Source organism: Erithacus rubecula (genome assembly GCF_903797595.1).
Source record: "Erithacus rubecula genome assembly, chromosome: 2".
NCBI lineage: Eukaryota > Metazoa > Chordata > Aves > Passeriformes > Muscicapidae > Erithacus > Erithacus rubecula.
The window spans coordinates 96,249,545-96,275,869 of NC_136685.1; the positions used below are offsets into that span (position 1 = coordinate 96,249,545).

General features: G+C 40.9%; 1 protein-coding gene across 17 annotated transcripts in view; it reads right to left on the bottom strand.

The window, feature by feature from the left end:
* The window catches only part of NRXN1 (neurexin 1), a 659,042-nt gene that overhangs the window by 252,719 nt on the left and 379,998 nt on the right, over positions 1-26,325 (bottom strand). Inside the window, exon 1 of one of the 17 annotated variants that reach the window (XM_079298600.1) lies at positions 12,152-14,046. The exons of 13 other annotated variants lie outside the window; for them this stretch is intronic. In XM_079298600.1, coding sequence (XP_079154726.1) covers positions 12,152-12,392 — 241 coding nt within the window. In that variant the 5' untranslated portion in view covers positions 12,393-14,046. Of the gene's footprint in view, positions 1-12,151; positions 14,047-26,325 lie in introns of those variants that run through there. 3 more of the 17 variants (XM_079298601.1, XM_079298603.1, XM_079298602.1) reach the window with 3 other exon arrangements.

Sequence of the window (26,325 nt, forward strand, 5' to 3'; positions counted from 1 at the left end):
GTATATCTTAGGTAATGGAATAAGCTGTCCTCTAGCTCTGTTTATTAGAAAATACATCATTATTAAATCTTAATCCATTCCATAAGAAAATAAGCAAAGGAGGAATAACTGTAGCAAGATGGATAGCCCATTAGAAGAAGATCTAAGAATACCTTTATTTCACAATTGGATTAGAGGTATGACAGACTGCCACACAGCAAAAAAAGGTCTGTGCCATTTATCAAGGAATCTAAAATTTGATAAAACGCATGTGTGTGCAGAAGGATCGTTTCATAAACACATTTAAGTGAATATGATACAATAAATTGAGCCTATGGACATGTGCTGAATAATTATTTATGATAGCAGTAAAATGCAATAGTGGCATTTATTATTTCAGGGTTTTCTCCATGACAGGTAGTGGTTTTTTCCCTTTCTAATTATGATTCAGTGCTACATCTTTATTTTTAGTTTTTCTACTGCATATATGCACTGAACTTATACTGCATGACAAAAAAAAAAAAAAAGATTTTAAAAATGCCTCAACAAAATTAAAAACTTAATACCATACTGCAGATCTAGAGCCTGAGAAAACATCTTTCTACATCAGAGAATACAAATTTGCCTCGTACCTCCAAGATCTAGTAAAATATCATTAACATTACATTTCTATTAGATAAGAGTAATGCTCCCTGGTTTCTCATCTCCTCCTGCTATGAGTGGAGAAAGTTATAAAGAAACTAAAGGACACTGATTTGAATTTTATGCCCAATAAACCTGGTTATGAGGAACTAAACAGACTTCATCAATGCAGAGATGTTGTAGTGGACAAGTTCCAACCAGAATACTTTGGTACATATTGTTAGTGTGTATTCAGGAAAATCTGGACTTTTAGGGACAATCTTCAACCCCACCTTCTTGCAAATCTTATTTGCAGCCCCTCCTCTCTCCAGAGATTGATCATGCCAGTGTAATATGAAAGATGATTTCAGTACATGGGGAACAGCTTTTTAATTTTGCACAGCTCTTGAGCTATTTTGAAACCTACCCTGAAGAGTACTGTCAGCAGTAAAGAGTGATTATTTCCTCAGCTTTCTTGTCTTTTTCTATTCAATCCATCTGCTTAGCACAATGGACTCACAACCTCTGACTGAAATTTCTAGATGACACCATAATACAAATATTAAAAACTGCAACATCCACAAAGATAAGAAATAAAAGACATGCTACATGACATATTATTTAAAAAATTATGAAAAAAGCTACTGTTGACCTTCTTTCTGTGACTGCTGGCTCTTCATATCTGCGGGTATTGCACATGGTAAATCAGACATTCTCACTGCAATCTAGAAAGCCTTGGCCAGGTCACTGTCACGAAAAACAGTCTGTGAAATCATTCTGATGAACTGCTAATTATGCTAACAGTTCTACAGTAAATGAAAGCAACTAATCCTTTTCAACAAGGCTGTCTTCATTGAATGAAATCCTCACCTCATTCACATTCACTCATGGAATAGAGAGAAAATACTTTCCCTTCTGATGCCAACATTCAAACATCCAGAGCAATTACATGGAGAGGGAACATTTAAATGGCAAACAATATCTGTAAAACAAAATGACACGAGGTGAAGCCACTAGTTCAAATCTCGACTCAATGCATTATGACTGGCCTTCTCACCCAACAGACATCAGACACCATGAGCAACTGGAATTACAAGACAAGCAAAGAGTAATATTTAAAGGAACTGGCCCTCTTATGGACACAAAAATGTAAGCAATGATGGGAGTTTGGAAAGATTTTACTTATACCAAAAGACGGCAAATCTCATCTGTGATGGGATGAGAGCTCAAAGTTTGGTGTTCTGCCACACACAAAGATCCATATTTTTGCCCTTTTCTACATGGAAAATAATTACATTAGCTCTACAAAAATCAAACCAGATAACTGTGGAGTTACTCCCTGGGGAGGGGTGAGGGAAACACAGAAATTTTCACAAGGAGAAAATATGTCTGTTTATGTTTAACTAAGATATGATGTCTGCTCAACTCATTTTCCTTTCCTTCTTGTCCTCTGCCATGTCTTTGCATGACCTTTTATCTGTTTAGGTTTATTCCCACGTGTCATTTCTGTGAATTCTACAGTGTGACCAACACAGCAGAGGAGGGAAGAGTGGTATTTGTTCAGCAACTATTACACTGTTTTAATGCTCCTGGATCTTTGCATGGGCACAACACAATGGAATGAAAGAGCATTGCAGAACTCTCTCATTCCTTTTCCCATTCCAGGCTGCTGTGTGACTTATGGAGAGATGCTTTCCACATTTAGGTAGGCAAAGCTGTGTGTATTCCTGGGAAAAACCACATGGCTGTTCATTAAGAAACACAAGCAAAGGCAGAGCAGAATAATCAATCCCTGACCTGAGGTGTGCAGGTCTTGGATTGACACGCAGCAGTGGGAAGAGCCCTGCCCAAGGAATGGCTCACAGAGGGAGGACTGGAGGCCAGCACATGCTGAGCCAGCATGGGATCTGCTCTAAGCTGTGCCAGGGAGAACAGGGTGTTACACACTCTGGCCATGCCCCAGATCCACCTCTTACAGCAAGGGCACAAGGGGCACAGAGGGAATTTTCAAATTTGGCCAGTGGGTGATTTCTTTCAGTCATTCAAGAGGAGGTGAATGCAAAGCTGATTCACTGTGTCTCAGCTCCTCTCTGAAACAGGAATAACCAATCCAGACAAGCCTGTGCCAAGGCAGGCAGCAGTGCTGGAGAGACACCAGTGCTATGGCAGGACAAGGGTTAATGCATGTGCTAGTTTTCCACAGAAAACAGAGGTTTTTTAGCAATGTTGAAGTCATTTACACTGTCTCATTTAGCAATAATGATTGCTCATTTTATCCCTCTGATCTTCCTTTTTCTGCAAACTATACTTTTGTCAATTAACTGACCCCTACAGAATACAAAAGTACCACCACACAGTGTATGCACATGTAAATTTATTCCTAGATTACATATAATTAGTTTTTTTAGTTTTTCTTCCATTTCAATTAATTACATTTGGAAAAAGGAAATAAGGAAGAGAGTGATTATCAAACAGCCAGCTAAGCTCAAGTTAATTACTTGAAACAAACAAAAACTTTTTGCAAAATCCCAACTTACTTATTTACTCACACCACTTTTGCTATGACCAGCTTAGGATAAGTGTTTTTCACATCTCCAAAAGTGACCTTGTACTGAAACACTGACATTTGTCCCTATCTCAAATGCCATCAAAACTAATATAGGATACACTGATTTCACTGAAACCACCTTTCCAAAGTCTGCAAGTTCCCTGGCATGGAAATATTATCCATTGTTATACAAGAACAATGAATAGATAGGATCTCAGGAATCTTTAGGTGAGTCACTTGTGATTTATATCAGCATCATAGCTGTCTCTATTGATATGTAGAAGATATATCACATGTTTTTCCCAGTTTAATTATTTACCTTTGCTGACCTCAGGTTCTTTGAAGCTGAGCTTCTGGAGACTTATATGGGAGCTGCATTTTCATTTAGATAATCATACAACTGACAAAATCACTGCTAGCTACTGAAATTTAAGTGTCTAGATTAGGCATTTACAGGCCACTATTCTTAGCAGACCAATAACTCCTCTTATCTGCATGTTTAACTGCAGTTTTGCAGTCTTTTGCACAGTGAGAAAGTCAAACATCTCAAAAGGAAATGCTTGTTTTTGCTGTTGCTGCTGCAAAATGATATTGTTACTATTCTTTCTTAACCAAGTTCCCTCTATTAATGCCATACAGTGGATTTTACTACACTCATGTCAGACAACAGCTAAAGCTGTCAAATTGTGCTGAGTGGTGAAAAGAAGCTTCAAGAGCTAATGTGAGAAAATGCTATAAAAGTTAAAAATCATCATTACAAAATTATTAGCGTGTGACAGGGTTCCCATTAGAAGTCAGCACAGGTAAAATAATCATTTGGCCTATGTACCCTCACACATAGCACCTTCTAGCCAACAATTTCTAACACCACCATATTGCAAGTTTCTTAGACATAGTACTCAAAAACTAAAGTCTTTGAGGTGTAACAGGAGCAGACATACTCCCACAAGTTCAGCAAAATTTCCAAGAAACACAAAGTTGCTTGGAAAAACTTTCAAGCAATAAAATAACTGTATTCTTTATCCTCACCTTCACTTGCCCATGTAATGCTCTATTCATCCTCACTTGAGATAACAGGTTATTTAGGAAGAGGACATCCACAGCATTTCTATTTTCTTAGAGTAATCAGCAGCAGTATTTGAGAGCTGCTCTGAATGCCAGGGCTGGGGTGCCTGCCCCAGGCAGATTTAAAATCCACAGCAAGGCAAACTGCAAACACAAACCAGCCTGAGAAGAGGATGAGTGGAAAGATGGGGCTTGGATGAGTGCCACAGAATGTTTTGACCAACTGGGACACCAGGATTTTAGGATGCATCCATTTAGACACAGCCAAAGGGGCTAATCTCACATCTGTTGCTTTGTCACAACTTCCAAACTCCACTCTGTGGACACTGACTATCCAAACCCAAAATAACAGCATGATTCAATTCATGCTCATATGTTTTCCATAAATATGGCAATTCATTATGTTTGCTGAAAGCTCTCTCATAATTCTTATCACGTGAAATAAAGTGAACACATCCACTAACTGTATCAAAAATTGCAAAAATACACATGTTTGCATTATTATTTGCAATATTTTGTTCACAGTTTAGGCAGCATTGTTTTGGGAAGGGGACCAGGACAGAAGCACTGTGTGCTTGAGACACATTGCATCTGACAGAGGCAAAACAAATCACGTCACAAAGTGGAAATTTTGGGTTTGACCTCAATAAAATTAAATCAGGCTTTGGTCAACAATTAGAAACAGCACCTTTTGTAGCACTCAGTTCCTCCACATCGTTTCAACTCCACTGGGCAGTCAGGAGGAGCCATGCCCATGGCAATTTGTCCCCATCTCCTCTCCACCTACTTCCCAGGGCTGCTGTCACTGAGAAAGGCAACCAACTCCAGTGATTCAACAATGCAAACATGGATTGAGACCATATCTGATTCTTCTTCAAGGCAGAGAAACTTTCTCATGTTTTTTGAAATTTCTCCAAGTCTAGTCATTCTCTGTTCTTCTTTATTTTATAAATGCAGATGAGATGAATTAATTAAGTATATTAGAGAAGTCCTAACTCAGTTGCAGATATTCAGGGATAAAAGAACACATTTAGAAAGCAGTCAACTTGCTTTAGAAGCTTTTGGCATTTCTTGGCATGTACAGCTGCAGTAAAAGCTAAAGAAAGAGTTTACACTTCTAGCATTTTGCAGTTTACACTTCTAACATTTTGGCCCTGCTAAGGCCCTCAAACATTAGAAGGATCTGACCCAATCTTCTGTTGCTGAGCCTCTGTTTCTCCTTGTTTGAGCAGCAAGCTCTTCAGGATATACCTAGCTATGGATCTTAAAGGAAGACTTGTCCTTGTGCTACTTACAGTTCAAATATGTGGAATAAACAAAAAAACAAGAGAAAAACAGACTATGTACATTCCTCACCATTCCAGGTAAACCCTGCCTCAGCTTGTCTGGCCTTCTGGGATTCAGGATCCCAGATATCATGTACTTATTGCATAAGCACACTTTCTTTGTCAACCAAGCCCCAGGAAAAAAAAAAGCTTTTGCACTCTCAGGCCACCTGCAGTGCATGAGCCAGTCACACTCTTAATCTGGGCTGTTTTCATGGACTGGACCATTTCAGTGCTTTCAGAAATCCAAAATTATTTTTTCTACAGGGATTCAATAACCACAGGTCAGAGATGATGACTGCTTCTAACCATGGCACCCTCCCTACCAACTTATCCCAGTCCTATGGAGTGACATCCAGCAGCACTTCTTCTTCTTTCCCCCTTTATTTCACTGGCTTATTTTTTCAGTCAATTAATGGGGGAAGGAATAATTAAATCTGTTGTTCTGACCAGTTGCATCTGTGGTTAATGACTATTGTCACTGAGTAGTTTTTCAACATTTTCAACTCTTAGAGAAACTCTCTCTTTTTAAACTCACCACTTTGCACTATTTTCTCCTTATCACAGAACACCCGTGGTATGTAAGAGGATGCATGTGCCTATGTACAAATGTATATAAAGTCATGAGAAAGAGGCAAGGAAGGCTCTTCCAGACATCCATGCAGCTACTCAGAAGGAAAATAATATCTAAATGATGGTAAGTACATGGCCCCTCTCTGTTTGTTGCTCTGAATTGTATGGAACAGTGGTTTTATTTATAATAAACTTTCTTTCATCAAATTAGACTATTCCATTCTCCTCATAATCACAGCTATATTCACAAGTTAGCTTATTATCACAGCAAGATCTATCAGCTCTGCCTACACTGTATTTACAAACTAGAAAGGAAGTTGTTAGCTTAGAAAAATGCATTACAGATACTGAGATAGACATGAGGACATCAAACTTAATCACAGAGAGATAAATTAACTCAGTCTGGGGAAAGACAAGGAGGAGGTCAGCAATGTCATCTTGATTACTCAGAAAGGTTAAGAACTACTGCAAACTTTGACCAAGGAAAGGCAAAAGATAAACTTCAGTGAATTAAACTAAATGATCTATTGAAATCACAATAATCAAGCTTGGTTTACCATGGTAATGACCATCTGGTTGAGAAAGGGGAAAAAATATTAGGACTGCAGAATTGGTTGTGCTTAAATCACACTGGGCATAGTAGCTTTGTCTCCTAAGCTCTTCCTTGGAAAATAAAGAGACAGAAGGAAATTTCCCTTTACAGCCAAGTCAAGTTTTCGCTATCAAAAAAAAAAAAAAAAAAAAAAAAAATCCATCTTAGAACGTTAGAAACAGCAGGAAGTACACTGCATTGAATGCTGAATTAACTTCTTCTGATAACTTATTTCAAACAGTATTTGATTAAAAGACAATAGACATGCTTTAAATCTAAAAAACATTGTTACCAGAAGCTGAGGCAAAAGTGGTGTTGCTGATAAGTGACAACAGCACTGTTATTTATTTAGCTCTTGTAAAGGCACCCCAGTCAATCAATAGCTATGCATGTACCAAGGCAGTGGGACTTGTATAAAGATGCTTATCAGAAATCCATGGGCAACATTCCACTTTTGATTACAGTGCTGCAGACTGTCCCCAATCCTGCTGAAGACTGTGTGCCTCTTTGACAAGCCACACTGACAGAAATAATAATATAGAAACCCCAGTTCCTAATATGCATATCCAACTGCACAGCCAATTAACCACTATGCTGACTGAAATTGCTTTGTTATTCATTCCATTCCAACTGATGTTAATACTTTGGCAGTTGATGGGGATAATAACTGATGGAGCATATTGGAAATTTTGAAAGGGGATATAAAATTTATATAATTTAAAGACATTGAGAAAGCTGCTATGCTTCACAGTCTTAAAACCTGAAAATGTCTAAATGTTTTGTGTAAGAAATACTCAGAGCAAGAGAACCAATATGTATTGGAAAATCTATGAATGAAAAGGAGGCATTTAAAAAGATTGTGATATACAAACAGGTTTGAAATAGCATTAAAAAAGGCAATTATAAGATGAAAATGAGACTTTTTCACCTCTACTTCTAACATCACACTGAGTAACAATGCTTGAACATCTGGAAACATTTACATTTGATGTTTTAATTAAAATATAACTCTTTTCTGCAACATAAGCACATTGTAACTAAAAAAATGCCATTTCATTTACCCTAATCCCTAAAACTATTTGGTTTATTATCTTTATATACCAAAATAACAATTCCAGTACATTAAAAAAAAATAATAAAAGGCCATAAAATCTGCTGCAGAAGCCTTTCCAAATGGACATCATATGGGTGAATCCAGAGCACATGTGCTCTACCAACAATGGTGAAGCAGAGCCTGGAAGAAGCTGGCCTAGATCAGGAGTGGGAGATCAATGTGTGTCCCTGCTGCCACATCATGCCCTGGATGAAAAACACTGGAGCAGTGGATGTGCTGTAGTAACACACCATCCTCATCTCTCAGCTCCAAAACTTTTATTCCTCAAAACTCTCATTTTCCACTGACCTGTGCTTCCTAATCAAGAACTTGGCTGCTGAAGCTCAACCTCCCAAACCCCTCTACTGTTCCACCCCAAAGGGCTCTAGCACCAACCCAAGCTGCCACTTCCTTAAGATCTGCTCTCAGAACCCCACTCTGTTTGCTTCAGACTCTCTGCTCCTCCTAAACCCTTGCCCACATGTTGGTCCTAAGCCTCACCAAGGCAAAACTCTTCTGGCACTGAGTTAACTCAAGCCTTTAACTGCACATCTCCTACTACTCACAAAACTTAGCTCTTTCTGTTCTGCTTGTCAGCATTGTGCCCTATTCCCTCCCCATTTTTGCCTTTTCTTTCTGAACACATGAAAATACTAACACCCAGAATTTTCAATTCACCTCCTGGCTCCTATTCCCACAAACTTAAAAAAAAAAAAAAAAAAAAAAAAAACCGAAACAAAAAAAAAAAACCAAACAAACAAAAAAAAAAAAAATACCAAAAAAAACCCACCAGAATAAGTTTGTATTTAGCCTCAACAAGATTCTGAGAGCACAGAAAGAAGTGGACACACTGTGCTTGTCCTTTGGTAACTGAATTGAGGAGCCATAAAAGAGTAGACAGTAAAGAAGTGTTTGCAGGAAGCCTAGAGTGAATGAAGATGATGACAGCCATCCATATGGCTAAGCTTTTAACATATTCAACATGCAGTTTTCCCTTCACACATGATCCATCATGTCCCTGGATTCTTAAAGAAACAGTCTTTCTTCATTTAAAGTTACCAAGGAAGTTGCAACCTCCTTCCCTTTTTATGGGTTTTGCCATGGACCATCCCTGCTTTTGTAATCTAGAGTATGAACTCGTTCTCCTTGGGGAAAAAAAAAACCAAAACAAAAACCAAAACCAGACTTCATGGTAAATACAGCTATAGCAAAAGCAATAGCCACCTTCTGAAATGGATCAAGGAGATAAATCATCAAATAAATCACATGCCACAAGAGACCACTGGTGAGGGCTGAGCAGTGCATGATTTATATTTGTGAACATTAGTCTTTCTTCTACTTCTCAGTACTTCTCTTTACATTGTTAATGTTATGATCCACAAAATTATTTTCTTATTCCTTCCTGTGGTTAAACTTTCACATCTTTCACCCATCTTTCACCTGAATTTAATGACAGTAAGAAAGCAAAATTGAAAAATAATTTGGCCAGGCTGGAAAGATGTTTAATTTTGACTTTTAGTGTATTAAAAGACTGTGTGCTGAAGTGCTTTTTGTCTAATATGGTGAGCTAATTGCCTGGTTGGGATTCTGTTTATATCTCTGTGAGGCACAATACTGTCCACTAAAACCACATGAGATCACACTACTAAGCAAAATCCCAGCAAAATTACCTGATGAGAATGTGAGCAGCAAGATTGTAGTTTGTGTTTTTTTAAAGAAATGGAAGAAATCCAACCATGCTGGGCTTTTGGCTTTGCTTATACTACTAGCTGAAATTGTGTTGGCTCAAGGAAAACTGAAAGATTAAAAAAAATCAACCCAAGAGAGTGGGGGTGTCAGGGCTAGCCAGTGCCAGGGGTAAAGGGAAAGGGTGTGGATGTCTGAGGGCTGTGGTGACGTTTATTGAGTGCCTGAACAAAGTGATCATTTCTCCTTTCTTTCACACTTCTAATTCACCATATTAGAGAGCAGTGCTTCCATTTGGGATTGACTAATTGACCTGCCCTAAAAGCTCTTTTCTACTTTTAGCAGGTATGATGCTGCAAAAAAGCTGACAAAGTAACAAAAAAAGCTGCTATGAGGTCACCATAAAAACTACAATTTTTTTATGTACAATCGTATTAGACTAGAACAAAATACCTGCAAAACTGGATGGAGCTAAGGTGGAAGGATACAAGCCTGAGAAGCAAATTCTCACCCAGCTAAATCAGCAGGGGCTAGGGACACTGGAGAGGAGCAGGTAAGAAACAAGCATACACTCATACACTCCCTTCTCCCTCATCCAGCTCCCTCTGACAGATGCTTAGAGATGCAGTGTTGGGCTCCACAGGAATTGTGCCCAACACTGCTCAGCCTGAGACAGAAATGCTTCTGTCAGGCTTACAGAAGCAAATGGGAACACCTCTCTGAAGAATTAATAACAAAAAGAAATAACTGTTTTAAAATGCTATCAGAGAGCAGAATTTCTCAAAAGCACAGGAAAGCAAAGACAGAGTTATCAAGTAAACATTCTGAAATTCCACCTTATGACAGAGAACATCCCTCTTTTCATAAAATCAGCTACTTAACTTCTGGAGAGGCTCCTGGGCTTCCCTATGAAGTCCTTAAGTGGCAGCTCCACCTCTTTAATTTTCTTGAACAAGACTTATTTCTTCTGAGAAGCCTGCCTTTTTACACATCACCCTTTGACTGGGTCCAAGGTAATGTTTTCTGGCAGAAGGTGTGATTTTAAAATGCTTTCTAAGGAATCATAGCTGGTACCTCTGCAATAATGTTTCTTTCCCCCTCATCCATTCAGCCTTCCCTCAAACGAGTAACAAGCCCGTACATGATAACCCCATTTGGGCAGATGTTGAGAACAGTAAGCATATACACATATGTGCACACATATACATCTTTAGTTCTCCTCTGTAGCACATACATTACAGAACATGCAGCATTCTCAATCTTGCACTGCCTCAAGTGCACTACGGAGTGGTGGCCTGAATTTCTCAATTGTTTTGGTTTTAATTAGATCAGTCATGTAAGTTTTTAGAAAATAACAAAATGCTTAAGAAGAGGCATTTCTGTGCACTTCATCTTTTCTAGCAGTTATGTATCAACGGGGATTTAGCACACAGTGGGAATTTTCAGGTAAACAATGCTACCGTTTCCACCAATACCAGCACTGTTAATCACTGGAAAAAATCCAATAATTCCTAACTACCTCGTGCCTGCAACTAGGTCATCTTGAACAGAGAAGCAAAGGTTAACTACAAGATCTGGTTTTTACTTTGCAAAGCCTGTAAATGACATCGCATGGTCGTGCAAATGAAGCAAGGCAACACGAGAAAATGAAGAAGAATGAAGCTATATAATCTAATCAGAAACCAACAAAGGGGTTTCTTCTTCTCTTCCTCTCTCGGAGACAAAGGGAAGCTTTAAATCCTTAAAACACAGTCTATGTTTCGCATTCTTTGACAGCTTTTGGTACTACCGAACATATGTATGCACACCTATTCTGCATGTATTGATGTGCAGCTTCTCGCAAGTCTGCTTGCAAAAAGAAAGAAAGAGAACTACACGGGGCTCTCCAAAAGGCACTGAAGCAGCTTCCTGTCACTTCACAAACTAACTACCGGAGCACTGTCGTTCTTAAGCAAAACGTATTTGCACCTGGAAAGAATTCCATCTCTGTCCCTTTGCTGCCCGCTACAGTGGGCATCGCCTCCCTCAGTGTTTCAGCGCTCACCGCTCCCCCGATGCCAGCATAATGAGCTGACCTTTGCTTTAGTTCACCGACTTTCGCCCAAGGTAATGAACTGGAAGCAGCACCATCGCCACCGGCGGTTTGAGCAGCGCCCCGGCCCCTCCCCGCCCCTCGCTCGGCGCCGGGGTCCCCGGGCGCCCTGCCCTGCCCTGCCCCCGCCGTGGGGCGGATTGCCCGGAGCGTGTCCCCGCACCGGGGCAGGGGAGCGGGGCGGGGCGCGCCCGGCGGGGCCGCAGCTCCGGGCGCCTCCGGGCTGGGATCCAGGCGGCTCCCTCTGCGGCGGGGCAGGGAGCGGCGGGCTGCGGGAGAGCCTCAGCCCCAGCGCTCGCCGGCCCCGGGGGATGCCCGCCGGCCCCGGGGGATGCCCGCCGGCCCCGGCAGCATCCCCCGCCCAGCCGGGAGCGGCCGAGCCCCCCGCCCCAGCGGGAGCGGCGGGACGGGCCGGATCCCGCCCGACGGGGCTCCGGGCGGGCCCGGCCCCGCAGCCCAGCCCTTCCTCCTCCGCCGTGCTCCTCATCCTCCCCCGAGCGCCGCCAGAGCCCGCGCCTGACCTCTGCGGGGCGGCGCGCCCCCGACCGCACCGGGACCGAGCGGCACCCGAACCCACCGTGTCCGCCTCGCAAGGAAGCCGGTGACCTGTAGATAGCGATAGGCACTGAATGATGTTTGCTGCTGCCGTGGAAATGGTGAATGTGGTGAGCGCCCAAACTGGAGGCGCCCCACGCCACCCCAAGGAGGCCGCTGAGAGTGAGGGGGACTATCCAGAGCAGGGCCAAGCGGCCGCCGGCGCTGCTGCTGCCGCTGCTGGCGGGTCCCGGCTCCGGGCTGCCCCTCAGGAGCCCCCCCATCCTCCGGTGCTCGGCAAGCCGGCCCGCGGCGTCCTCGGGAGGAGCAGCAGCCACAGCAAGGGAGGCAAACTTTGGGCAGAGGCGCTCGCACACTCGCACACGGCGCTGGCTGCAGCTCACGGCACCAGGCGAGCCATCTCTTCCCTTTGAGAAAGCCTATGAGGATCCTTTTCTCCAGGTCTTCTTCTACCCAAAACAATCCGAGACATAGTCAGAGAATCCAGGCAGTTTAGAGCCTTCGCAAAGAGGTGGAAGTGGGGAAAAGCCCCGCGCCCAAACAATCGTTAGTTTCAGCTTTCCCGGAGCTGGTGCTCATTAACAATACTCCACAGTTGCAAGGTCTACGAGAAAGCCAAGCATTCCCCCATCCTCAGTAATCCACAGTGTAGCCAATCATGCCACATTTCTGCTAAGAAAGAGAAAAGGGGATGCCACTCCATCAGCCAGCGCTGGGAAAGCAGAGGAAAATCAAACTGCTGCTCTTCCCTCCATTCATCTCCAAACTGGTGAGCCCTCACCGAGCGAGCTCTCTCCCGGCGCGCACACACACTCACACTCGCCAACACACACTCGCACACTCGCACACGCCGCCAGACAATAATCAGGCTGCTCCGGCAATCTCAGTGGTCTGGCTATTGACTGTAATGCCCGAGGATGTTTTCAGGGAGAATAGTGCACCCTTATGAAAGAAGCTGGGAAAAAAAAATAAAAATAAAAATAAGCATGCTTGCGAGGAGCAGGGCTATGCAAATCTGCAGTCTCCGAACAGCAAATCGCTGAGGCTTGGATGCAATGCAGAGGACGAGCCTATGTTAAAGAGGGAGGCTGAGTTCAGCTCCCACACAGTCGCGCTGCCTCTCCTCAGCCTTTCGGGAGCCGCGCACTTCCAGAACGCGGCTTGGGCGGTGTGGAGGGGACACACACACACACACACACACACACACACACACACACACACACACACACACACACTCTCACACGCCTCTCCTCCCCACCCGCGCCGCGGAGTCAGCAGCACGGCAGGAGCACTTCCCCTCCTCCGATAGTTCAGAGGTATCAGTGTCTTGAAAACCCACTTTCATCTTGAAAAGAACGATTTCGGGGTCTTTTAATTGGCCCAAACTTCGTCCATCAGATGTTACCCTCCGTCTGTTCGGGCGCCGGCTGTGATTATCCGGTAATTACACGCACGGCATCGAACAAAGAGTTACCGGGATTTTCTCCGGCACTACTCAACTACCGCACCTCGGCCGCCCACCGCAGCCGCAAACTGGGCTGAAAAAATCCTTTCTGGGCTGAGCTCCCCCGTTCCCCCGCAGCTGCAGGGCGGCGCCGGCAGCTCCCGCATCGCCACCCGGGTGCGGGGCCCCACGCCTACCCCCAAAACAGGGCGAAGGGCTACCCTAGAGCACCAGCACCACCCCCGCACAGACACACACACAGAGCCGAGGGTGCCATGGGCATCGATGTCTCGTTTAAAAGCCAAGGGTCGGCATTTAAGGGCCAGCCCATCGCCCCCCGGAGCCGGGCGCGGAGGCGCACCCCCTGCAGTACCGCACCTGGGCACAGCAGGGTGTGCGAGCCGCACACTCCCGGCCCTCCTCTCCCTTTCTCTCCCTCCCTCCCTCCCCCGCTTCCAGCCTGCCGTAGATCTTGTGCCATGCCTTCAGCAGCATGAGATCATGGGTGCGGATGCGTGAAAGCAAGAGGGCGAGCGGTGGGCGTGAGAATTTTTTTTTTTTTTTTAATACATTTCGCGTTAATTTAAACGCAAACCGCTGCAATTCGCCGAGGCGCTAATTCCCGCGGGTGCGAAGGGAAGTCACAACCTTTGCTCGGCTGCGTAGGCTGAGGAACGAGGAAGGCGTTTGGCCCCGGCTCCGCTCAGCCCAGGGCGGATCGTTCCCCCCGGGGAGAGGAACGCCCTTGGCCGCGGGGTCGTGCCGGGGGATGCACACAGTGACGAGAGGAGCACGAACCCCCGGAGCAGGGCCGGGCAAGCGGCACCTCCTGCCCTGTGACCGCGCTGCTCACACCCCTGCCCACCTGCACGCGTCGCATCGCAGCCTCTCCACGCACCCAAAGTTTTGCCAAGACGCCGAGGTAAATGATAACAAAGCCTTGACGCACTGCCCGAGCCCTTTCTGCGCTCCGGGGAAGGGCAGACACACACCCTGCGAGTTGCCACCCTGCAACACCCCCGGCTCGCCAGAGGGAAAGACAGCTCAGGAGAAAGTCGGTGACTTTTCCAACCTGTCTCCAAAAGCCTCCGTGCGAAAGAGGAAACACCAATTTTCCAAACTATCAGCTTTCAACTGTCATGCACTGTCACCTACTAAAAAAATAAAAGACAATAATTCTCTAACTTTCAGGGTTCGGAAATAAAGGTATGAAACCTTAAAGAAACGTCAGCCTGGATTCGACAGCTCTCATAAAATTAAACCTCCTGATATATGTCTCCTGTTCATGCAAGTAATGTGTGTTAGAAATTCCATCCATAAATATCACTAGGTCTTCTATCAATCGACTCAGGAAACAAAATATTTCAGTCAGTGGAACCAGTTTTTCATTAAACTGTTCACATGTTGCTGCCGTTTTAGAAACAGGCAGTAGTTAACTTGACTGTTCTTAATGATTCTAGACATCCTACAGACGAGGAACTTAAAATTGTTATCGCTCCTCTGAAATAGGAAGCCCGTATTGCCAACCGTGTAACGATACAGTTGGCAGCGCAGTTGTACAGATAAAATTCCAGTTGGCAAGTCCCGTTTAGACTAACTCTTCTCGGCTGTGCTGTTTTAGGGCCGCCATCGGGAGCTGCACTGTGCTACCCTACAGCGGGGCTTTCCCTGCGGGCACCCAGGAAAGCACGGCTCCATCCCCACTGGGGGATTCCCCATTAGGTGCAACCTTGCCCAGAGAGGCTTTCTGCAGATCCCTCCCAGCCCAAGCACAGTTTGTTCGACTTTGGTTGAAGACCCACTTTGGTGTGGATTAAGAAGGACTCTGTGGAAGCACTCTGTTTTTGGATATCTCCATAGTCTGAGTACCTAAATCTAAATTTTTGCTCCATCTACTCTACCAGGGAGGCCTAAAGTGCTTAAAAAACAAGGAGAAATGAATTAAATGTTTAAGTACTTCCAAAGTACTTCATTTAATATTTCACTGAGGAAAAAGGGGGGTTTTAAGCACTCTACTTTATTAAATATGTAGTATTTATGCAGTGCACATACACAACTGCCACTAAAGTTTCTAGTTTCAATCTGTGCCTGGAGACTACTTGGTGAAGGTTTTTTTCCCATCAAATAGATTATAATGGGTCATTTTTAGGTGCTACACTATAATATTAATCATTACTTAGGGACCGTTAAATTAATGAATTGTTTTGCTGTTGAACATCCAAACCAAGAGTTGAGTCAAACAAATGTCAAATCTTCACAAAACTATTTGGGCATCTAACTCTTACTGAAGTGCCCTATTAAAGTGTGAATGGGGTGACTGCCCTCTAAGTAGGCATCTCTGGATCTGGTAATGTGATCAGCACCTTGGGTGTAACAACTCTAATTTTAACAACGTTTGACATTTTTTCCTGGCTCTGCACTCTGAGCCACAAATAAGAGAGGACTATCCATGTTTTATGGGGGAGAAAGGTGATCTGATGCAGTGCAAGGGTGAGAAATGGGAGAGAATTAATTTGCAGAATATATTAAAAGATTGAAAATTAAAAGAATACCAGGAAGGTGAAGAAGGGAGTGTGTACGAAAACAAGATGGAGACAGGAAGATCAAAGAGGAACATTCTAGTAAAATCCTCTCTTGCTTAGTTTTTTTTTCTGTGTTTTCAGCAAGCCAATGAAACTTCTTTATGATTTGAAGCAAATACTGGTAGTCAGACACTTACACTTTTTGCATGCTTCATTGTAAAGAAGGTAGAGAGTGTCAGTCTCTTTCCTCAAGTAGTGACTGATAGAACAAGGAGAAATGGCCTCAAGTCAGGACTGGGAAAGTTTAGATTGGTTATCTGGGAAAATACCTACAAAGTGCTGTCAAGCATTGGAACAGGCTGCCCAAGGGGAACAGGCTGGCCAGGGAAGTGGTGAATTCATAATTCCTGGAAGTATTTGAAAGACCTGTAGAGATTCTGATTAGATATTAGGAAGAAGTTCTTTACTGTGAGGGTAGTGTGACATTGGCACAGGTTGCCCAGAGAAGCTGTGGATGCCCCATCCCTGGGAGTGTTCGAGGCCAGGTTGGATGGAGCTCTTGAGAAACCTGCTCTAGTGGAAGGTGTCCCTGTCCATGGCAGGGGTTTGGAATGAGATCATATTTAAGGTCCCTTTTAACTCAAACCATTCCAGGTTTCTATGTAGCACTTAGGGACATGATTCAGTGGCCTTTACAGTGCTTGGTTAATGGTTATCTTAGAAGTCTCTTCCAACCTAAATGGTCCCACGATTCTGTGATTCTATTTAAAGAGTTTAATTGGGTGTTTTGGCAGCTGGGAGTTAGGCTTTTTAATGACAAATAAGTTAAAGGCTTCTGCAAGTAAACACTATGAAAACCAAAGGTAAGCAGCATTTCTTATTTAAAATGCTTGCCTTTTTACCCCCTGCTGACATAAGAGTATTATTTTTTGTTAGCTGAGGACTAACTGAAGTTGAAATAACCTGATTTTAATCCCCAAGGACATAGAATTGTACTTCCAACACAATCAACATGCTGGTATCACTCTGTGAAAGTTCACTCAAAGAATGAAGAAGTGGTACACAAGAAAGCAATGGACAAGAGTTTGTGTAAACAAATAAATGTTCCACTGCAAGCATTATAAATAACATGTGAAAATGAACTCTAGTGTTCACAAGGTAGTTTTTAGTATCTCAAGAACTTAGCTCAGTGAAGTTAGTCCTATTTAACTCTTACCCTGTGCAAGTCACATTGGTAGTAAATGTGACTTTTAATTAAGGTATTTCCACCAAATGAGCTCTGTTAATATCAGTAGATTCCTAAAATTTTTGAGCAAAAATATCATTATTGCAAGAACAAATCTTTCTCTAATTTGTTCTAGTGTCATTAGGCTCCTAATGCTCCTAAAGAAAATTAATACAAACAAACAAACAAACAAACAAACAAAATAAATAAATAAATAAATATAAATATAGTTTACATTACTTCCTCAAATAAAATCAGATAATTCTTGCTGGTATGACCATATCTCTCTGCAATAGTACAGACAGATCAGCTAAGATGGACAACTTCAGCAACACCAGCAAAACTGCAGAGCAGACCATGCCTTAGGCCAGCAGAAGTTGTCAGTTAAATTCAGGGCTCCTTTTGGTTAAGTGCCACCTTATGCAACCAGGCTCCTTTGGCCACCACCCCTGCACTTAGTGATGTAGCATCCACTCTTAAATTCCTGAAGCTTAACTGCTGTTCAGCAAAATAATAAGAAAAAAACAAAAAAACACCCCAACCCAAAACACCTCCACAAATCTGTATTTGTATTACAGGAATACTATGTAATTAACTGTGAAGAGCTTTAAGACAATACCATTGTTTTACATTACAGGTTTTCCCCACTACTAGGCTTGGATTCTCTCTTAATTTGAAAATACATGGACATTCTGTGATTACAGCTACACAGACCAGAATTTATGTCCATCCAGCCTGCAGAGAGAGGCTTAGAGAAGAAAACAGTCAAGCTAATGTTTCCTCTTTCCACTATAAACACTGCTGAATTTAATAATCTATACATTTTATCTCCCAGTACTTTTACAGTGTCTAGCAACAGTGAAGGTGGTAACTTCCCTCTTTTAAACAGCAGAGAATGTTCCTTTCAAAAGCCAGTTAATTGTAAGATACTAAAGCAAGGCCTGTCATTCATGTCCAGTTTGTGTCCTAACCCTACATAACCTAGGGCAGAAATTGTTTACTTTATGTCAATAAACTTTATCATATTAACTCCTTGAAGACTTGGGAGGTAAAATATATGATCCTAAGGGAATGAATGAAGTATTTGTGCAGCTATAAAATGCACAGAAATTCAAAATTTTGGTAATCATGCGAGAAAGGGGAGCTTGCAAAGGAAATATTTAGGCTTCTTTCTCTGTAGGGTAGCTATTCTCTCTCTATGCATAGTTCAGAATAAATCCTGGTACAGTTAATAAGTCTTTCTGTCCATCCAGATAGCCTTACATCTTCATAGTAAATGTTTCTTGACTCTGTGTGTATAAAGTCATCTCTTTCTCTCCATTCCTTGCTGTCAAGATCAGGGTGTTTTTCATTTTGTTTCATTTCATTGAAGACATGCACATAAACCAGATCTTTTCAACTTAGAGCAGAAGGGGCTTGTGTAGAACATTTTTGCACTAGAATTTTGACTTTGAGGAGAAGTGGTCCCTCTTAGTCTGAAACAGCCTGTGTTGATTCAGAAGTCATTGGGGCACTTTGCCAAGTTTGTCCATCCTTGCTTAAATTAGGCCTGGATTGAGGAGGGTGGCTCAGAATCCACTGGGGGCTGGCTTTTGGTGGCTCTCAGTGCTGCAATGCCACTTACTTTTTTTTATTTTCTTTTTTTTTTTTTTTTTCTCTAGTTAAACTTACAAAAAAGTTTTCTAACACTTTGTGTAGTTTCTCTGAAGCCACAGGAAATAAGGCCAAGTCCACCTGTATGTACATAGAGGCATTTAGGAGGTTTGTAGTCCTGCAGCCCTGTTCTCTCTGGGCTATCACGAGTGGTTAATCCTATGGGCAGTTAAACTGCTGCTGCAGAACCTGCAAAAGTCTCTCTGACTTTTCCCAGTGCTGCTGCAGGAACTGGCACAGCATTGCCACAGAAAAGAGAGATCCCTGGGACAGCTTGAATGCTCCTGATTTGAACTTCTCAGCAAACACTCCAGCTAGGGACAAAAAGCAAGCCGCCACAAAAATAGCTTCTAAATTAGTGCTCAAGAAGTTTGATGACAAATGCCAAAAACAGAACCCAGTGTTCTGCTCTTTTGTATCCAGTACAAGCATATGAAGCATATGCAAAACTTATTTGTTGATAAAGGCCTCCAGAAATAGGAAAAGTGTGTGCATTACAGAGTTGTTTGTAGCCCTTGATATTGTTTACCATGTGCAATAACTGAGATTTTAAATTCCATGTCAAGGAAAGCTCGCAACAGACTGAGTGCAACAGCCACAAAATGAGCCACAAAATGGGGAAATTGAGTTTAAAGACCTTGCAAGGCCAAGTTGATTGTTTTTTGTTGCTGTTGCCGTTGTTGTTGTTTGTTTTGGTTTTTTGGTAGGAAGCTCTGGTAACCAAGAGAGCCTTATATGGTGTTTGTGGAGCACTAAAGTCAGGACTGCATTTTTAAGCAGGTTTTCCTGACAGTATTTCTGAGATATCACTCATTATGACTTGTGAATGTCACACAACACCCCTCACTTTTCTGGCCTGGGTCTAGAAGGGGATGTACAGTGAAGTTCCACCTCCTGCCTTTCTTAGGACAATAGTCCTGCTTCATTCTTGGCAAAGAAAGGGATAAGGTGCAGCCATCTACTTTTTGTCCAGTGCAATACATTGCTTTGGACTCCAGACAGCAGTAGTGCTACAAGACAGCTGTAAAAGAAACTGAATTTAAAAAGCAGAGTTGCAAGGAGATGACTTTAACTTTTGGTAGTCATGAGATGAAAATGTTCAAATACTTATTTAGCTTTAAGCTTCTTTCTTTCTTCTTTTTCTTTCCCTCAGAAAAAGTGTCACCGTTGTGCAGAACACATTTGTAATGCCAAGCAAATTTCCTACAGCTGAGTTATGAACCTCTGAGCATACAGGTTTAAAATGAAAATGCTGACATAATCTTAAATGTAGTGGCACAAATACTGCCACTACAATAATCCTTGTAATCTAATATATTAGCCCTAGGGGGATGGAGACTGAATTGTTGGTCTCAGACAGCCTTTCTGAGGCTCAATTCAAATTGCACAATTATTCTACATCCTTCAAGTTCTTTAAAACACATTTCAGATGCAGTATTGTACATTCCAAAATATTTCTTCTTCAGAGATTGATTTGACTTTTTTTTTTTTTTCCTACTTTAAAGAGATATATGACCTCAGAGGCATGTGAAAAATCATTAATCAAGTTTAGGCTGTGTAACACTCTTGTGTGTGTGAAGGACTCTTTTTTTTCTAGATTCCCTCAGTTACGTTGCCAAGGTGATTCCCCCAGAGAGCCATGTGTTTATCTTGACAGGTGTTAGTGAGATCTGGGGAATCTCAGTGGAATTGTGACTGGTTGCTTTGAGGTACAGTGGAAAACATTAAGTCTGCAAACTAATGAACTTACATTCTAAATAAAATAAACCACAGAGTAAGTTGGATTAATCTAGTGATCTTTCTAATGAAGCTTTTATTGGGCAACTTTCCTCATATAGCTAGCACAAGCTAAAACTCAAAATGAAATGTATGTGTACCTCTTCTGTGAGATACTAGTCTCAAAAACTTGCCATCACAATTTTATTCAGACTGCTATTTTACTGGCATAACCTCTGATTATGGTTTGCAAGACTAAATGGATTTTAAAAAAAAACAACAACAAGAAAGCAATCAGATTAAAAAAGGAAACAAGGGATATTGCTGATAGGAAAAGAGAAAATACAACTTCTACTGCTGTTCCTAAGGGAAAATTTAAAACCACTGCTGGTAACTTACAATTTCTCTAAAATCCATTGTGTGACCTGTCCCAACAATGTCAGGGAATCATAATTAAGCAGTGTAACTTCCAAAACTAAATAATCATTCCTTAGTTACAGTCCATTTATGTTTTCCAGCACTGAGCTGTAATACACTGTATTTTTATAGTGCATATTAGAAGCAATAAAACAATAGGTGCTTTTAGAAAAAAAGAATGAGTCTTAAGCAAGGTGAAACAAACTACCATCATTTTCAGCCAGTTCTTAGAAGCCTTTTGCTTCTAATTACCATTTTCTTTCTCTCTGTATATGTTCAAGATCAGAACACAAGAAAAAAAAAAAACCATTCCTTAGCAACATTCATCTTCTGGGGGCATGCTGCTGAATTTAGGTATAAAACCATAACAACATCTCAAAGAATAGCAATAGCTCATATACTTCAGCTTTGATATACTACTTCAAACCCTTAATCTCCTCTTTTCAGATTTCCACATAAAGTTTTACTCTGCTTCCATATTTGCAAATGCCCATTTGAGACAAAAAAACTTTTCATACCCAGGCTCTCCCTTCCCTTTATTTACTTCAACAACAAATTAGCAGCCAAATTTTTCTCTTTCTTTTTTTTTTTTTTTTTTTAATTTTTTTTTTTTTGAGAATAAGAAAATAGATATGGTAAAAACAGAGTGAGAACACAAGAACATAGTTTTTCTTTCCTTCAGCACCAGCAGCCAGAAACAGTATGAAAGCAATGGATCATGAAGAAAAGCAATTTCCTACTTCAGGGATTAAGCAATACTCTCTTTTGTAATGTTAAATGAAAGGTTTAGTTATTTTTTTCCAAGTAATACTGATTTTTTTCCCCCCAATGTAAATAAATATGCACTGGAGAAGCTCCAATACTGGCAAACACATCACTTTCTAGCCAATCAATAACACAGATAAAACCCTTTGTGTTGTGCTTCTTTCAGCAGGCCTATTGATAGGGCAAGAAAAATTAAGCTACTACAGAAGGCAAAGGTAATTAACTTAACGAGAGAGAAAATCTGATGATATATACAATCCCTTCTTTTCTTAAGGACAAATATAGGGGATGAATGTATAGGAAATAGACTTTTGGGGAAGCACTCAAGTAGGGACAACTATCTGCATTTTATTGGCACATCTCTCACCCAGTGAGAATGCAATATGAATTACCTGGTGTGATGATGGAAGGCCAAACTATCAGGTGATAGATCACCCTCCTAAAATATGATCCTACAATCCTCTGCAGTAATATGGAAATTATGGAACTTCTACTCCTGCCTCTGCCCCAGTTTTTCAAAGTGCATCCTTGGACAAATCACTAAAAGCATTTGCCATTTAATGGCTAACTGGCAAGCTGGGTAATTATTACTATCCCAAAGATAAAGGGTATTTGCATGAGTAAGGCTTGGTGGGATTACAACCTTCACACCAATGCTGAAAGGTTCCAAGGGCTTTAATCATCCAGCATGGAGCATTGCAGGATTTAGTTTTCTCCACCTACATTTTTTTCACCTATAAAGCTCTACCAAGATTATTCAGTGCAATTTTAAAGCCAATACTCTGTTTAAAGCATTTGGAGATCACTTCCTGATGAATGCCACTGTTGGTAATAATTATGGAAACGTGGGCTTCCCTCAATTTTTATACATAGATAGATAGGAATCCTGTAAATATTTGATCAACTTTGCTTAAAGGGACAATTTGTATGGGAAAACATTACCAGAGTAAGGAAACTTTGTTGGCCAAGCTTGTTCTCCTTAGCATATATGCAAATAATAGCTGCAAATATCAAGACATTTTAAAGAAAATTATTTGATTCATACTTGTGTTTTAGTTTTAATGAATTACATTTTAAAAATTCCTGGTTAAAACAAAGTGTCTTCTATATAATTAAAATGAAGAGTCACAACCAGCTTATCTTTAAAAGCAGGTTGTAGCAGGAAAGAAAATCCAGGACTGCTCAGCTGCAATTTCATGGCTCTATCAAAACTTGCCTAATTTTACCTATTTATTTCAGTGCATAATAAAAGATGTACTCAGAGAAAAAATGTGCAATGCATACATATTTTTAAAGGCTTAGAAAGCTAGCAGCTTTCTTTTAACACCCTTGGATCTAATTTTGTTTCTAACAAGTAAAATGAGAAGAATGGGGTCCTAAAAAGGATAATGATCTGAAACCTGCTCTTTGAATCTTTGCACATGCTAAAGCTATAATTTGAATAGAAAAGATGGGTGGTCTGCTGGCCATCTTTGGTCACAGAGTTGAGCATTACTGCCCAGAAAAAGCTTATGGGATTTGTCAGGAAGGTTTCAGAAACCACTGTATTGAACCACCAGCCTATAATAGCTCTTCCACATTTCACAGGATGTCAGTTCCTGGAGCTGTTTTTTCTTTGATGCACACAAAGTACTGCCAGTAATTTCAATCAGAATTATGCCATACACTGGAAGAAGACAATCACATAATATGAATTATCATGTTTTTTCCATATCCCTGCCTCTCACAGAACTGCTGGTTTGTTAGAGGAGTTAATACAGTATATGCTACTGATCTGTGGCTGCTTTCTTTAAAAAAAGCTTAGTACTGATGTACTTCTCATCCAGATATATCAAAGCATATTAAAAAGCAGCAAGAAGAGTGGAACCAAGAAGAGCCTTACAGTGAAACCTTTTCTTCTTTTTTTTTTTTTTTTTCTAATTTGGTAACATGAAATGCTCTCAAATTATCTGTAGTGAAAAATAAAGGGATCATTTTGAAAATTAAATAATTGCATTGTAAAAAAAAAAAAAAAAAAAAGCTTGATTTTTAAAATTATGTTCCCCTTCATAATTTTTGAGGTTTTATTTTAAAAAAGTTAAATGCCTTTTCTTTGTTGCTGTTTTTCAGTTGGGATTAAACAATTCTTGTTTCAAATATTTTCTTTTTTAAAAAAGACCTCTAAACCCTAAGATTAGTTAATTCTTAATATAACTCCAAATCAGGGCACTTCCCTCAATAAAACTCCTACTCTTGATGCACACAGGACAAAGAGCAACAATCCTTTGGCTAAGAGTGAAAATCTACACCAAAATTGCAATCACAGAAAGGTTTATGAATTAGAGCACATGCAAGAGCAATGCTCATGTTGCCAGGTGCTTTTGAGCTTCAAAATGCACCTGGTGGTCAAAACTCACAAACTGAGGGTTGAAAGAAAGGTTTTTTCAGCTAACATCCTACTGACCAGAATGGAATTTACCCAAGTCAAAAGCCTGGGCTCTGCCTTATTTTTGAAACATTCCAGCAAAATCAATATGAGCTATAAATTATTAGAAGCCATTTTTAATTCTCACCTACTTTGCACTAATGATCAATTTATCATTAATGCAAAAAGAGATTTAAAGTAATGTCTATGCCATTAAAATAAATATCCATTAGTATTGAGGATATCCCACAAGTGCATTTGCTTCTTGTGGAATTCTTCCAGAACACTGGATCTATATACAGTATAATATAATGATATTTAACTGGTAATGAGCTATTGAATTGCACAGGGGGAAATAGCTTACAACCTTAAAAACTTCTAAAGTAACTTCTCTAGTCAAGATGGGTTTCAATTATACAACTCAGTATATGAAAAAGTTTTGTTGTCTATAAAATATATCTCTCTTAGTTTGCGTTTCTTTCATTTTTTTTTCTTCAAAGGAGATTTATAATGTACAAGCAATACAGTAAAGGCTTCCTTCTACTAAAGAAGCTCAGAAATACACAGATTCACAAGATTAGTTTCCAGAAGGAAAATTCTAATTATGCATTTGAAGAAGTTTGCTTATTCCTTTCCAGTACAGCTTGCAGTGTAAATGTTGTAAATGTGACTAGCAGCAGGAAATTCCTGTGTCATTACTCAATACAGACCCAGGTGGTAAACAACAGTTAAGTTTTTGCTAATTCATTTAGACTCCCCAATTTCATCTCTTTGTTTGAAAAGGACAAACTACTGTACCACTGAGGTTTTTGGTCACAGTGCTGAGATCAGCAGATTATTTCATCAGTCTTTAGCCACAGACATAAATATCATTAGGAAGTTTTCTGACCTGGGTGACTATAAAAACAAGGAGTGAGAAAACCCAGAGCATTAACACAAACCCAGCCATTAATCTGCAATGCATATTTCTCTCCTGACAAAAAAAAGATTTTCAGATTTCCATTTGTTGGTGAAAAGGATAACTCAAGCACTCTGAAATCAGTACATGTTGATCACTGCTCTCTTGTGGCAAGCAGGAACTTCTTTTTCTATGTCTATTTTCATCTGACTAATCTCCAATAATACTTTATCACATTTTTCTAATAGATAGGTGGCAGGTAGTTTTTGTTTGGTGCTTCTTTTCCTTTTATTTGCCTGGTTTTAGTGTGAGCCTCTGTGCTTGAACGTGGTTCAGGGTGACACCGTGAGTCGACATCTGCTCACAGCATATTGGAGTGCACAAACACAATCAGAGCCTGCAAAAATGTGAAGCAATTCTCCCCTTCAGCTCAGCATTAACAAACCCTCAGCAGGAATGCAGGTACAAATTTCGACATTATATCCCAGGAAGACTCGAGTGTATTGAGAAAAATGTGAGGAGAGCAACATGTCCAGAGTCTAGGGAACAGGGGCTTCAATAAAGCTTGAAAGAATTAGGCTAGAAAGGAGACAACTGAGATTGAACATGATAATAGCTTTCAAATGCATGAAAGGCTGTTTCTAAAGAATAAGGAAATCACCTTTTCTCAATCACAGTGATGGACAGGACAGAAAGAAATGTGCTAAATTGCAGCAATTAAGATTCAGGGCAGATATTGTAAAAACCTTCTCAACAGTGAGGATAGTGAGGTGCTATAAAAGATCACCTAGAAGATGGTGGAGTCTTCACTATTAGAATTACTTCTGAAAAGCATAGTCTTCTTGTAACTACTCAAATATAATTTATTACCCTTTCAGGAACGGGACAATGTCCTGCACTCCCTTTCATCTTTAAATTCTTACATATAACACTCCTGCATGCAATCATTTTTGCTGGAAATTGTTAAACTGCAGAAATAAAAATATTCTCCACTAGGCCTCCCCTTGCCCAAGTTAGTACAGAAATGAGTTGGAGGAAATTTCTTATCCACACTGGATTTTTTGCCCCATGTGATGTTACTAGAGATGACAAGTGTTATTTGCTTGTTTGATGCAGAAGACAACAATGAGAATAACCAACCCTATCTAGGCC